This window comes from Gracilinanus agilis, chromosome 5 (assembly GCF_016433145.1).
Source record: "Gracilinanus agilis isolate LMUSP501 chromosome 5, AgileGrace, whole genome shotgun sequence".
Classification (NCBI taxonomy): Eukaryota; Metazoa; Chordata; class Mammalia; order Didelphimorphia; family Didelphidae; genus Gracilinanus; species Gracilinanus agilis.
Genome location: NC_058134.1, coordinates 164,524,969 through 164,540,900, shown reverse-complemented (window position 1 = coordinate 164,540,900; position 15,932 = coordinate 164,524,969). Strand labels below are relative to the sequence as shown.

The window sequence follows — 15,932 nt, the reverse complement described above, 5'->3', positions numbered from 1 at the left end:
GCCAGATATCAAGTAGATAAATGGGCAAAGGACATGAATAGGCAATTTTCAAATAAAGAAATCAAAACTATCAATAAGCACATGAAAAAGTCTTTTAAATCTCTTATAATTAGAGAAATGCAAATCAATACAACCCTGAGGTTCCACCTCACACCTAGCAGATTGGCTAAATATGACAGCAAAGGAAAGTAATAAATGTTGGAGGTGGGTGTGGCAAAATTGGGACATTAATGCATTGCTGATGGAGTTGTGAATTGATCCAACCATTCTGGAAGACAATTTGGAACTATGCCCAAAGGGCTTTAAAAGACTGCCTGCCCTTTGATCCAGTCATTCCACTGCTGGGTTTATACCCCAAAGAAATAATAAGGAAAAAGACTTGTACAAAAATATTTGTAGTTGCACTCTTTGTGGTGGCAAAAAATTGGAAAATAAGGGGATACCCTTCAATTAAGAAATGGCTGAAAAAATTGTGGTATCTGTTGGTGATGGAATACTATTGTGCTCAAAGGAATAATGAACTGGAGAAATTCCATGTGAACTGGAATGACCTCCAGTAATTGATGCAGAGTGAACCAGTAGAACTAGTAGAACCAGAGGGAACTAGTAGAACCAGGAGAATGTTATACACAGAGACTGATACACTGTGGCACAATCGAATGTAAAGGACTTCTCTACTAGCAGCAATGCAATGATCCAGGACAATTCAGAGGGACTTATGAGAAAGAAGGCTATCTACATCCATAGAAAGAACTGTGGGAGTAGAAACACAGAAGAAAAGCAACTGCTTGATCACATGGTTCGAAGGCGATAAGATTGGGGATATAGACTTTAAACAATCACTCTATTGCAAATATTAATAATATAGAAATAGGTCTTGATGAAAAACACATGAAAAACCCAGTGGAATAGCTCATTGGCTGTGGGAGAGGGGTGAGAGGAGGGGAGGGAAAGAACATGAATCACGTTACCATGAAAAAGTATTCTATTAATTAAATAAATAAATGAACTTAATTTTTTGAAATGTCAACTAAGATTCTCAAAAGGTCGAAAGCCTTTTGATCTGATTTGTATATAGAGGATAATCTCATAATTTCTCCTGAAAATACTCCAAATTATAGTTTTAAAACTTGAGTGGAAAGTACCTAATAGAGTTCCTAGAACAAAGCAGACATTTTTCAAATGTTATCAGTCATGATTACAATTATGATGATAACTCTACAGTATAATTATTAATGTCCTTACCAAACTCTGGATTCCATTTGTGAAATTCAAATCTCTGAACAATAACTAATTACTTTGATATGCTTTCAAAATTTCCAAGAGTTCATCAAATGTTTCAGCATCAGGTTCAATAGAGTGGCAAATATTTATGACATTTTAGGGCACCATAATTTATTAAGACCAAAGCAAGACCCTCTTTGGGACCCGCTTACACAAATAGAGGATATATCCCAGAAATCAGTGTGGTTAACATTTTATTCTTTAATGTGTCCTGAATCAGCCATTATAAAATAGAGTCTAGAAAGATTATAAAGGGTTGTCTAGAGAGTACTTTTTAACTATGATCATCCATTTCCTCAAACATATCACAAAAAATGTTTTTATTATTACTAAAAGAGGCCAGGGCCAACATAAGCCTTTAATTGCTATAAAACTGTTTTGAGTTAACTCCACTCCAAAATATTGCAATTTCCAAGGCACAGGAACTCAAAGATTATGAAATTTAACATTGAACCAATGTCCTTTAGAATGCATAAGCTGCTTGAAAATGTTGAAGTATCAGTCTCCCTAGAGTCTGCTAAAATAACAACTGTGTTTCTGGTAAGGTGCATTAGTCTTCTGTGGATACAGGAGAACAGACAACATGGATGCTAAATTTCTCTGGTTTTGTGCTATTCCTTTGTTATCTTGATTTGTAATCACTTCTGCCGTTAAAAAAAGAAAATCACCTTAATTGATACAGAAAAGCATCTAATCTTTTAAGAAGAAAAGTGACTCTGACAGTGGCACAACAGAAAGGGTAATATTGAATATGTTCTATATTTCAGTGTTTAAAGGGATTTATGACCTCAGATGTATTAAGTATTCCATGCTATGGTGATCACATTTTACTCATGCTTTTCTTCATGGCCTTCTCTTATATAAAACTTACTATCAATTGCCCATCGAGTCTTCCTTTCTCTCTTATCTGTCCTTTTTTTCAGTCATATTTTTGATGATATAATAAATAGGAAATTTTGTTCATTAATAATCTATTATTGTTGATATTATATAGTAATTTTTATTAGTCTTACATCTCTCTGTATTGAGTAGGTCACCCACAAATTAGATTCATAAAATATGACCAGCATTCCATGATCTATGGGCAAATGGTATCATTAGAGACTGTATGGAGAATTACATTTGGAATCCTGGGACTTGATTTTCAAATACAGCCTCTTTATTTACTACCTGTGTGATCTCAGGGAAGCCATCAAACCTCTCTGGACATTAGTTTCCCTATCTATAAAATAAGAGACTTAATATAGAAAATCTCTACACTCACTTCTACATAACATGTGTTAAACATGTAATCTCTGCATTCATACCTTTGAACACAAGGATAAGGGTTTTTAAAATATGAGTTTTCATATTAGGGAAATGTTTGTTGTCATTTGAAACTCAGTGGAGTTTTCCAGTGCTAGCTGGACAACTTTCTTTTTCTTAGTTCAATCTCTATCTTCAGAACAGGGCTCAGATTTATTAATGGATGAATGCCAATATGATCTATTACAAAGATTTCTCAACCCTTAAAATCAGGAAGATGATAAAAATCTTGCCTCTGACTCTAGTAGTATAGCCATATTAATCCCTTCAAGTCTCATTTTTCTTATCTTAAACATAGGATAATTATAACCTATAATACCTTATAAGATTTCTCTGAAACAAATGAAATAATGTATATAAAATATTTTGCCAATTTCAAAATGCTACACGAATCTCAATTATCATAATTTAATTTCTCATTTATTCCCTAGGGTTTAAATAAAATATAATTCTGGGAAAGCCATGTTTATAATAAACATTACCTCATTCTTCACATTTATTGTTATAAGTATAATTACTATTTGTCTGTCTGATTGCATGCCATAATCTGAAAAATAATCTTATTGACCCTTTTTTGTAGTAATGCCATTAATTATATTCTCTATTATATGGAATCTCTCTCTCTATATATATATATATGTATACATATATATATATATAGTTATTAGTTCCTCAATGATTGTATTATGTCTTCCCTCCAGCACAGAGCTTTATTCTACAAACTTGACCTACTCCAGGTACTCTTCCTATCATGATTTTCTTTGATGTTACTTCTACTTCCTCATGTAGTATATCAGGGCTTGTGATGTTAGAGTCTAAAAGTGGTGCCTAAATTGTCATTGATGTAAAAAATTATAGAAATGCTATTAGAGCACTTTCTATTCTCATTCATATATTTTCCTTCCTCTATATGTATCAAATATTGTGGTCTCTTGACAACTTTTCTGCAAAGATTTTTTCTACTGCTTCTCTACCCACCATCCTCCTTTATCAAGTTTACAAATAAATTTATATTCTAAACATGAGTTCTTCACTGAAGTGTGTCTTTGTTTGGGAGGGATACTGAATGTTTGCTAGCCAGAGTGGTTTCTAGATACTTTGGGCTTCCTTTTGGTATTTATTTTACTACTGTCAAAATTCCATGGAAAATGATGACAATCCATATCAACATTTGTTTCTTTATCCTTTTCCCATCCTTCATTCCTTCCCTCCTTCTTTCCTTCCTTCTTTTCTTCCTTCATTCCTTCTTTCCCCCCTCCCTTCCTTTCTCTTTTCTCCCATTAGAGCTCTTTTAATAGGTTAAAAGTTGGTAGAATCTCCAATTGGTCTACGAGAGATAATATATATTTTCTTTTATTTTTCATTACTTTGGTTCTTCCACATTAATTGCTAAAACTTTCATATAAGATTTTTCCTTGTTCTTAATGTGATTATTTATTGATAAATATTTTATTGTTAATATTGACAGTTATTGAGTTCATAATAATTTAAATAAATGCCAGGTTAAAGTTATTATAATTCTGTGAGGGAGTTTCTAGTTTTATACTGACTTGATTTTTTCCTAACATGTTGAAGATTTATCTGTACAGTTAGATGACTAAGAAATTACTCCTATATCAGTAAAATTTTCATTTTAATATTAATAATTAATTTATTATTAATATAATTTTTAATGGATAAAATTTTTTCAGTGTTTCAAGATGTATTAAATTTCATTTTTTGTGATGTTATTTCTTTGCACTTCTTGTCCAGTGCTTTCTCACTCACTTTTTATGAAAGTTATTTGTGTTATATAGATATGGTTGTTCTTTGTAGTCAACAAAGCTTTCCTGGTTATCTATTTCTCATTTATGAAACAAATTTTCCAGTGTTCATTTTTACTTTCTCCCAATTTTCACTGATGAAATCAAATGTTATGTGATCATTTTTTTGAGTGGCCTTGCTAGAAGATCAATTAGAACATTTTCTCTAGCAGTTTTACTTCCTCATTCTTGCAACAGGATTATATAATTATTTTCTTAGTAGTTTCTTTATGTTCATGATGAACAGTGTAAGGCATATGTTCAATTTCCTTATAAAATTTTTCATATCTTTGGTTATATGATAAAATTGGCTCCACAGTAGTGAACCATCTTTTTCACTTAGTAATAACTATAACACATGTCCTAATTGCATATGGCATTGCCAATACTGATATTGCATTTCCTCTAGTAGTTACTTATGTTCATGCCAGTGGTTAAATTAACATGAGAACTGCTTTGCTATTCTTAGCACCTTCTGCCCTTTTCTACTACCACTACCCCATAAACCCTGCAGAAGAAGTCTATGCAGGACTAACAACCATTTATTTTTTTTTCTTTGTTAAATGTACTGTTGTAGTCAAAGAATTCTTCACCTAATGGCCAACCTGTTTTCTCTGTACTAACTCAGAGTGTTCACTGAACAGGACACACACTGTTTCTGGCATCATAAGTGAGCCTTCTATTATGTTAAAACTTAGAAGAGCTTATGCTTTCTTCTATTAATGTTGAGAACCATGAGTCATCTCCATGCATTTTCAGTTTTTGGCTAGTCCTTACTTGAAGACCTCAAGTAAGACAAAAAACACCTGTATTCTATGGCAGTGATTTTCATTTATGGAGAGATCTAATAGTTTTTGTTATTCCAAAGCAAGCTCTGGATTGCCCTGATTGTTAGCTATTTTTCCTTACCTTGAACCAAAATCTACCTCACTGTAACTTTCACTTTTGCTTCTATTTTTGCCCTCTGGGGCAAACCACAACAAGTATAATCATTCTTCTGCATGACAGCTTTGCACAGTTTCATGCCCCAATAGAGCCATCAGTTCTCTAGGCTAAACAACCCCATTTCCCTAAGCCATTCCTCTTTTGGAAAGGTCTCAAATCCCTTCATCCTAGTGGACGGTCTTCCTTTTATTCCATTCCTCATAATGCAGTCATTCAGAGTTATTATTAAGTTATTCTCCTTTTGCTTTTAGCCAGTCTGGCCACCTATTCTATACAACTTCTTGAGAAGATTCATGTATATTTTTTTAATGTGCTATGACAGTAGTATGTCTTAAATTGATATGCTGCTGTATCTCTGCTCCTATTTACATTGTCAAGGCTATTTAAAAAAATCTGAGTTCATGCATAATTTAATGAATTTCGTTTGGATTGTTTTAGTTTAATTTAGAAAAAAATTAGTGTCAAAAATTTGATTGATTGATTGATTTTATACAACTTAAGGATATGTTCTCTGTTGTTCTTATAATGATGCTGATATACATTACTTTAAAATATTTCCTGTTTTCCTCATGAATAAAGAAAGTTTAGGGCTTTACATCAAGTACATAATTGAAAAATCTTTTCCAAGAAACTTAACTGTTAAATGAAGACCAATTGATAAAAATGGAGGGAAAAGTCTATTTGCAATGATCTTCATAGCCTTTAAAACTGAGATGTTTTAGGGATTTGTCTCCTTTTGACTTTAGACTGACTCATGAGGCATGATTTGGATATTTCCTCTTTCCCTTGCAAACATGATTAGGTTTCCCTAAAGTAATCATTAATATCTGTGAAGTTACTACCATTTGTTAAACAGATTTTATATATATATATGTATATATATACATATGTGTGTGTGTAAATTTCCTTTGAAAGTTAGAGAAATTAAAGGGACTATTCTTTTCTTTTAAAATTTTCTTCTAGTTTTGTTCAGGAGAGATTTTTTATATTGTGCTAGAGGGAGCACATGTATTATTAGTAATTCACCTCTAGCTCTCTTAGCCTCAAATATCCTTACCCATTCTCTTCTTTTTTATTCTCCTGGACTAATACATCTCCTAACCTTCACTCTCAATTGCATCTCATCTGTAACTTTTTTCCCCCTCGGAGTTAACACATCTTTAATCTCTCTCCCTCTGTGAAGAGGTTCATTAAGTTCCTTCCTGTCAATCCACAAATGTGATCAGCTTTCCTTTAACCTAAAACAAAAGCAAAAACCCTTACCTTAAAATGTCCTTTCAAACTGTCACCTTGTTTCTCTTCTTCCCTTTACCGGAAGATTTCTATTAAAAGTCATTACATTCACTCACTTCTCATTCACTCATAGACTTTGAATTCTGGTTTCTATTTTGGCTTCTGTTCTCCTGAAATGGTTCCTTCCAGACCATTAATGGTCTTATGAAATGCAGTGGCTTTTTCTCACCTTGTTCTTACTCTCCTTGATAATTCTGCCACATTTGACATTACTTTTTTTCTTGATACCTTATGATCCTTTAAGTATCTCTCATAATTGGCTCCATATTTATATTTTCTCTGCCTCTCTTTGTTGTTCAGTCATTTTCCAGTTGTGTCCAACCCTTTATGACCCCATTTTGGCTATTATTGGCAGAGACACTGGTGTAGTTTGATCTTTCCTCCTCTAGTTCATTTTATAGGTGAGAAAATTAAGGCAAAGAATGTTAAGTGACTTTCCCAGAGTCACTCAGTTGATGTTTGGAGCCATATTTGGATACAGGAAGAGTCTTCCTGACTCCTCATGTAATACTCTATTCATTGTGCCACTGAGCTTCCCCTAACACCTTACTATCTCCTTTTGTTTTTCATGTCCATTAGATATACTATATAAGTATGTATATATAATCTACCATATATACATGCCTACATACATATATACTTATAGCCCAAGTTTTCAATCCTAGTTCCTCCTCTCTTCTCTTCCTTAGCTCTCTGATGTGGGGATAGCATCCTTTATGCAGATGACCCCCAAATCTACCTTTCTATGCACAGCCCTCTGCCCAGAGATTCAATGCCATTTTTTGAGGACTTGTGGAAGAGCTTCAGTTGTATCTCTTGCTGACATCTCAAACCTTACATATTCATGTATAGTTTCTTTCCACACTCTATCTCTCTGCTTAACTTGTCATTTAGAGCTAATAGCACCATTCTCCTCTCATTTAGCAAAGTTAATAGCCTCGAAGTTATCTTGACCCTTTTCTTTCCACATATACATGAAGTTACTAAAACTCTTATACACATACATGTTCTTGTTTTTCCCTTCTCGTCTACTTCCACTCAATCTTCTTTGGTCCTTTCCCTCCTCTATTAAGCTTTCTCTGATCCTCCTATCCCCCCAAATCACTGATCTCTCAGTCTTCAAATTTCTGCTAGCTCTTTGCCGAGGCCCCTCCTTCATATTTATTATTTTTATGATACTTATTTTTATGTCTTTCCTCCTTGTCAGATTGTAAGCTCTCTAAGAACAAAGCCTGTATAATGTCAGTGCCTTGCATATAATAGGCATTTAATGACCATTTGTTAAATTATATCTGCATTGGTCAATGAGCCAACTAGCATTTATTAAGCATCTATTATGTACCAGGCACTGTGTTCAGAACTGGACATACAAAGAAAGACAGAAAACAAACACTCCCTCTTCTCAAGGAGCGCATATTCCAATTTGTAGCAGACTCAAAATGATGGTCATGAGATGTTAGGATAAAGCTAACTAAATTGCCTTCAGGACAGATGTCATTCAGATTCAATTCAGATGTAATTATCAGCCATATATTTAAAATCATCTTGTATAAGATTCAGTCAGTCACTACCATATATGTAAATTTAATCAAGATGACATCTTGATTAAACAATCTGTGCTTTACTTCTTACTCATGAAACTGTTAACTTGTGTCAAAGTTCTTATCTGTGCCTCAACCAAACTGGTTTTCAGCATTCAATATCAGAATACTTACAAAATCTCTGAATCAGAAAGCCTTCAGGAAGCCTTGAGTCAATAGGCCAAGAGTTCCCAAAATTAGCCATTGGCTGCATTGAATATTAAGATTAAGCTTATTGGCAATACCTTGGGCAAATAATTCCTGAGGAGTAGGAGAGCTAAGATGCATGTCCACATCTTCTTTCTTTTATCTTGCTTCCCCAAATTTAATGTTTCCATATAGTTAAGAGCCACAAGAGCATCAGGCCAAGAAAGAATGTTTCCTTCTTTGTCGCAGTGGGCCTACAGTTAATGTAACTAGCAAACATTTCTGAGGAGAAGTGCAAAGAAGGGAATAAGTGACATTGGTATTGAAGAAAGTCAATTGTCAACCTCTTTCCATAAAAGAGAGAATCAGGTTTACTTGATAAATGCAGAGCTCAAAAAGACAAACTTTGTGGACCAGAAAAGATTAGTTTGCATTACTATTTCTTTTCACTTAATGATCACTACTCAGAATTACTATAATTTCACTCCTTTTTGATTCACTTAATAAATGATTTAGTACCTGGGAACAAATTTACCTTCAAAGTCAGTAGAATTGATTTCATTTCTGGCTCTACTATCTCTCAACCTATGTGACCTTGGACAATCACTTAACTTCTCTGGGTCTTAGATCCCTTATCTAGAAAATGAGATGATTAGATTAGGTTATTTCTAAGGTTCTTTGGAAGCTAAATTTAAGTTCATCTGACCACCTATACTATAATCCTAATCCATGGAAAAGAATTTATACTTATACAGAAACAGACTACTATATGCTACAACATCAGGATTGTAAACACATTGGAGTGTTTGGGAGCAAAGCAACATTTAGAGAAGTCCAGGCCCCAGCTGGAAGTGTCCTCCTCCAGTTACTTACAATTTTATGTGCATAATAACTATTTATGGGGTTCCATTAGTACAAAATGCCTATGTATGGCCTTGCACAATATAAGCTGGTAAAGGAGGTGAATGATGTATGCAAGCAATCATGTAAAGCATCTCTTGAATTTTTATGTTCTGCCTTTTCTCTCTCATCAAAATTGCAGAGCTAAATAAATATAATGCATATGTATTTTTGTTAACACAGATTTTCAAGTGTGCATATCTGTATAGTCATGTTAATGAAGATACCCCCCCAACATAGGAAGCTATTGGCTTTAGGTAGAGTTATTTCTAATTTAGTGTTCTAAATATGTAGAACTCTCAAATATCAACCTTGCTGATGGACACAGATATTCTTATCTTCTCTTAAAGAATATTTGAACTGACCTGAGAAATACTCTTTCCCTTAAATAAATATAATCCTTTTTTCACCAACAGGACAACATTTTTAAGCTGGAGGATTCACATTTTGAAAATGGCCGTGGAAAGAGTCCATATGACCCCAAACTGCTGACAGCATCTCTTTTAATAGGTGCGTAGTCAACAATAAATGAGAAAAACATTTTCTGTAGATCACTACCAGGTTGCTTGTTCTTTTTTTTTCCCTTTACCAAGGTTATACATTTTTCATCTTGAAATCTTTTCAGGAGGATGTCAAGTATAATCTGTTTAAATGTTTCAGAAATAGAGATAAAACACTAAATCTTGCTTTTATTGTCAGAGGCTATCAAACTTACAGCCTTTTAATTGACTTTGAAATGATTTATCAGTACCTACAACAATCTTCCTATATCTCTACCTATTGTTAAGAGTACTTTAAGATTTTTTATTTACTTTTTTTTTTTGCAATGAAATCTAACCTCATATTTTTATTCTTTGTTATATGGAAATGAGAAAGAAAGTTACACTTTCAGTTTCAGCAAAACACACAAAAGTGAGGCTCAGTTTGCATACTGTAGCTGGCAGGAGAATAGTCCCAACAATCATCATTCTTATCGTAGCTTTTGATCAAACTAATCACAGCAAGTGGTCTGCACAGCTAGTTGTGCCTTTAAGCATGATCTAGAAGCATTAGTCATCCATCATACTAATCTCGGTCTGAAAAACCTAAAAGTGTGCAGAAGAAAACAACCTTACAGGTCTTGTATTAGTTGGTGGCTTTACTTCTCCCTTACTTCAGGTGAAAAATGTCTACAGCATCCTTGACATCTTCCTCTTCTATTCTCTCTTCTTCCATTTCTTATTTGTTTTTCTATCTACCAAGCTAGCCATTGGGAGAAGAGATTTAGTCAGGGCTGGAGAGAGAAAGGAAAGAGACGAATGTAATCTTGGTTGGAGGTTGATAGGAAGAATTCCAATTTTTTCTACTCCAAAGCCTCACTTCATCCCCAAATTCACAATCTGACAGTTTTTCATAATTCTACTTGTGGTCCTGTATGAACAAATTGAAACACAAAGGATTTTGAATTTTATTCTGTTCCTTCATACAACTTTTTGAGTAAGCTTTGTGAAATTACCTGAAAATTCTTCAGCTCCTCATTGGTAGAATGAATTATTCTATGAAAACCTAATAAAAATGAGCAAATATGAAAACCTTGAGCAAAATACTACAAAAGATAAGGAAGATCTATTTTCCCTCTAAACAGACTTCTCAAAAATGATTTCCCTTTGTCCTCTACAATTTACTTTTTGGCTTGGAAACAAATAATTCTAGCTGTAGTTCCACTGATTGGCACTTTAAGCAAGCATTAAGATATGTTTTCCAGAATTTGCTGATCTTTGTCTTATGGGGAATAAAACTATTTCAGCCCAAGCTATCTTCTCCATTACTCCTCAAATACATGCAATTTTAGGGCTTCCTTTAATAATCAGTTTGCTCCATTTATACTGTAGTTTAGCAGAAGGTTAGTCATGGAGGAATGCAGCAAACAGAGCAAGCTTATAATTTTCCTATTCACAGCAGGCTTAATGATTACATACAAATGACTTCCTTGAGGGCACACAATAAAATTTTTAAAAAGTAGTCATCCAAAGGGGAGGGGCTTTACCTTGTTCAAACTTGTAGCCTACATTTATTCAAATTGTACAAAAAAGGGGGAAGGTTTGCTCCTAAAATAAGATGGTATGTAAATTAGTGCCTCAAAAGATTTTAATCTTTCATGTGCTCTTCCATGGCCTTTATTGGATTATGAGCTTTCATAGGCAGTTGACAGAGGATGTTGACAAGTAGGCATGACAATATGCATATGGTATGCAAACACACAAAGTCAACACAGGATCTTAAACTTCATAATTCTGGCTCCCATTGAAAGCTATCTTGAAAAATCTTTTGTAATATGGAAGGAGAAAAAAGTAGATACTTAAAAGTTGAAGGTGTTAGGGGAAGAGGATGTGTCTTAATAATACGAGTGAGTCAGAATCAAAATGAGGACATAGGCCTTTAATAAATAACAATGAAATATATTTTAGTATTTTTCACTAACAAAAAACCTGAATTCAAATCTTAACCTCTTTTTTATTGACACACATAACCTTAGACAAGTCACCTAATTTTAATGATCTTAAGTTTCCTCATCTATAAAATGAGGGATTGAATGACATAGTCTCTAATTTTCCTTCCAGATTCATATCTATGATCTCATTTAAAGTAGAATAAGAATTATCTCTCAGTATCATGGATGGCTAGGATCAAACTACCCCAAGCTGAAAATGTGCTTAACCCCTTTTTAATTCAAGTGCCACAACTCCCTTTATTGTAGTTATTTTCTTTTTTATAACTACGCTGTAAATTCTTCCAACTGTGGTCCATTTAATCCTCCTTGTTGGGTTATTTTTGGCAATCTTGTGCAGCAGTAAAATAAATACTCAATAGCTTAAAGGAGCCTCTTTTATGTAGATGGATCCTGCTTCACTTTAGAAACTCCTGTTCAAGTCTTCATACAGGCAACAGAGAACTCTCTATGAAAAAAAAAAGTAGGGGTAGGGGGTTAATTCCTATAAAAATAATACACTGTGCAAATTTCTCTGAGACCAGTGCATGAGGCAAAGTTTCTAGAGGAGTGAAGATGTCTCTTTAAGGATAAATATCCAAAGTGCTGTTTACATGACACTGCCTACAGAGCAAGTTCCAAATTACCCCCTGAAATAGTCCAATTCCAATTCTTCATCATCACCACTATCACCAAACCATTTTCAGTTTTCTCCAAAGGAAAATTATAACATGGTTACCACAAATAACATTGTTGATTGAATCACTCTCCCCAGTAGTCCAGATTCCTTAATGAGCATGAGGAGTTATTTTTTTTCCAGGGCTAAGTTCTAAGTGTCCACTAAAATAAAATCTTTAAAACATGTAAAATGTCCTCCATTTTCTAAGTCCTTTTTGATAAAGTTGAGTAGTGATATAAAAGAACATTTCATCATTATTAAATTGTTCCAGTATTTTTAGAAACATGTTTCTTATTGTACCCACCTGCAAACATTTTTCATTATTTCTTTAAAACTTGTTCATTAAAGGTAGCAATTGCTACCCTGCTCCGAATAAATCCCAGCTGTGAAGAGAATGCAGCTTTACTTTCAAGGAGCAAAGCAGAGTATTTCCTCCATAGTTAACAATCACTTCACATCTATACAATTAATTGAACAACTAATGAGCATTTTTCCTTTAATTCTTTAGGACTAACTTCCAAATAGTGTCTATGTGAGTTGTAGCATTGAAATCAATTGTAATACTCAATATATTTAACTGAGATTTCATTCATTAAATTATATTCAAAAACATTTACTTACATCTTATACAACACTCTTGGGTGCAAAAGAGAATTTAGAGTTCCTCCTGGAGCTTACGGTTTAAAGGAAAGTAAGACACAAGCACAAATAAATACTGTATACATAGATACAATATGAATGCATCACAGAGATACAAAACAGCATTATTTGAGGTTTGGAAGAAAGGGCATTACCAATGTAGGATCATTGAAGGCTTCATTGAAAGAACTGGCAGTTGACTTGTACTTTACCAGGAATTCTGCAGGCAGAAAGAAGGAAGAAGAAGATATTCCCAAGTTTATTGGACACTGTGTACAAAGGCATTTAGGAAACAAAGTAGAAGGCATAGGAGGGTTGGATTGAAGCACTTCCTCATCAATATTGATGCACATGCTTGAATAATACTGACTGGCCAGATGGAAAGTGAGGAGAGAGAGAGGCATGGTTCACTCCATTTTAAAGATCCAGTTCCTGCTCAGGTACCAATAAGGGCAATAAGCAGCCACCATAGAGTTATGGGTAAGGCATCTGACACTGAGCCATTAGTTGCTTTAGAAGAGATCTGGCTGTAGCCTGAGCACTCAGTGGTTTGGAAGGAAAATGTTCCAATCCAGCTCCTCTACAGTAGTCTAATTTAAATGGAGCATATAGGATGTGGAATAAAGAAAGTAATATGACTAAAATGGTGGATTATGAAAACCCAGTTTTTATTCTTTAGCTGGATCCTTTCTTTGACCTAGAATAAGAAGAGATTAGGAAATAGGAAAAATGCTTATATATATATATATATATATATATATATATGGATACAAACATAAAGCATCTACATTATCCATACTTATACATCATAGATTATTTATCAGATATATACTCTCATATGCTTTTATCCACATATTCCCCCCTCCGTTCTTTTTAACTGTTATGCTACACTGTAAGTAGAATTTACTTTGGGTATTAGTGATCTTAGGCTGTAAAATGGGAACTGGATAAAATGTATTTGGTTTGTGCCTACATTTGTCTAACATTTTTCACCTGCAATATTAATTTTGAAGCATCAGCAGGATATGTTTTCTTTGTCCTCTATTTCCCCTCACCTCACCCATCTAAGGAATGGTAACCCAACACCCTAACTGTTCTAAGCCACATTTTTATTTTATTTTGAGCTGTGTAAAGAAAATCCAGAGTATATGTGACCTTTGTTTAATATGTGCCTTGGTATCTCAAACATGCCGAAAATGCTCTTAGAGTTCACTGAACTGTCTTCTTTGTTTAGTTCAGAAGGGAAACTTCACTCTGAGACTCAGAAAGCTCACAGTGAGAAAAAATGAAGTTGCATTCAAATGGTAACTTCGTTCTTTTGACAGTTAGTATATGGTATTTCCAGTTTGGTATGCATGCCAGCACCAATTTATTTTTGGCTCATTTATTTGTTTTTGTTATATCCGACTCTCCACAGAGGGCTTTCGGTAGTGATGAGGTATAAGGCTATTACTGGACTGAGTATCTGCAACTGGTTTCCCCCCACATACCACTTCCTGTGCCCTAAATTGGTTAGCTAAGATTAAAAAAAAAAACACAAAAAACTTTATTTTTGGTTTTCACTGGGGACTACACACAGACACACACACACAGACACACACACAAAAGGTATCCCCAAATATTAGCACTTAAGACTATTAGAACAGCTTGTATAGATGTCTGTGTGTATTAGTATGTTAGTATATGTTAGGGCATTAATGCATATATACATATATGTGCATGTTACATAAACACAGAAATAGATACATATATGCCTTCATTTACACATCTAGATACAGGTGTTTCCAAGGTCAAAAACAATATTGAGTGATGGATAATACTATTTGGTATATCCATAGAGAAATGTAAAATAAAATAGTTGTCATAACACATTACACTTAAAATATAATGCTATTTCAGATGAAATGAAAATTGTTTGCAAAAACAGTTCTAAAATGCATCTATCCATAACTAGACTAGAACTAACAAAAAAAATGCTTGTAAATGAAAGTAATTAAAATCACCAACATCTTAATCAAACCTTTATCAATTTTGTCTTTTAAACCAAAATAATAAGAGAAAGGCATTGCCACTTAGGAATTTCTTATGTTCCTAAAGAGTTGCATATGTCATCTATACATTAGTACAATGGCCAAAACTATCTCATAGGCTGTTTTGCTTGAAAAGACAGAATCAGAATTCTGCCTAATGGTCCTACAAGAGAGGAATATTCTGTATGGGGAAAGAAAACTGGTGTATGAGTACAAAAGATTTGCAGTCTGAAGCCTGACTTAATTAAGCATTTACTCTGTGTGACCTTAAGGTAGTCACATAACTACTCTGACTCAGTTTCCCTATTGGTTAACAGAGACAATAATATTTACATTAAATACTTCTTCCCAGGATTCTTTTGAGGAAGGCAGAATGGAAGTTTGAAAGCAGTATAAAAATGTGAAGTTGTTATTATCATAAGGAGACCACCCTGACTTTGAAGGAATCATATTCCTGAATGAAATCTCTGCCAGCAGACAAACCCTCTTGACTCTCTTTGTACCCTCCAAAACATATGTTTGCACACACAAGCACATACACTCACATACACACATGCCTCCCTTGCCAGAAATCTAAGTAGGAAAACAAAGCCAAGATCTGGGAAAATTAAGTATTTATTGAATGTAATTGAAGGTCAGCAGTGGAATGATGCACCCAAGAGAGCAGTAAGAACAATTCAGTTATTGGACTCACCCTTCACCACCACACATAAACACCTTCTTAAAGGAGCATTACTCTGGAATGAAATCAACTTCTCTATGGCTAGAGACACCCCAGATTACCCTCCAACTTTCACTTAGCATAGAAGTCATTCACTTAATTTATTAAGTTTCAAAAGTGATAAATGAAATAAATAGCTC

At 34.0% G+C, this 15,932-nt stretch overlaps 1 protein-coding gene across 1 annotated transcript in view; it reads left to right on the top strand.

The window, feature by feature from the left end:
* SEMA3A (semaphorin 3A) overlaps window positions 1–15,932 on the top strand; it is a 296,356-nt gene that overhangs the window by 182,691 nt on the left and 97,733 nt on the right. Inside the window, exon 5 of the mRNA XM_044677729.1 lies at window positions 9,673–9,766. Coding sequence (XP_044533664.1) covers window positions 9,673–9,766 — 94 coding nt within the window. The remainder of the gene's footprint in view (window positions 1–9,672; window positions 9,767–15,932) is intronic.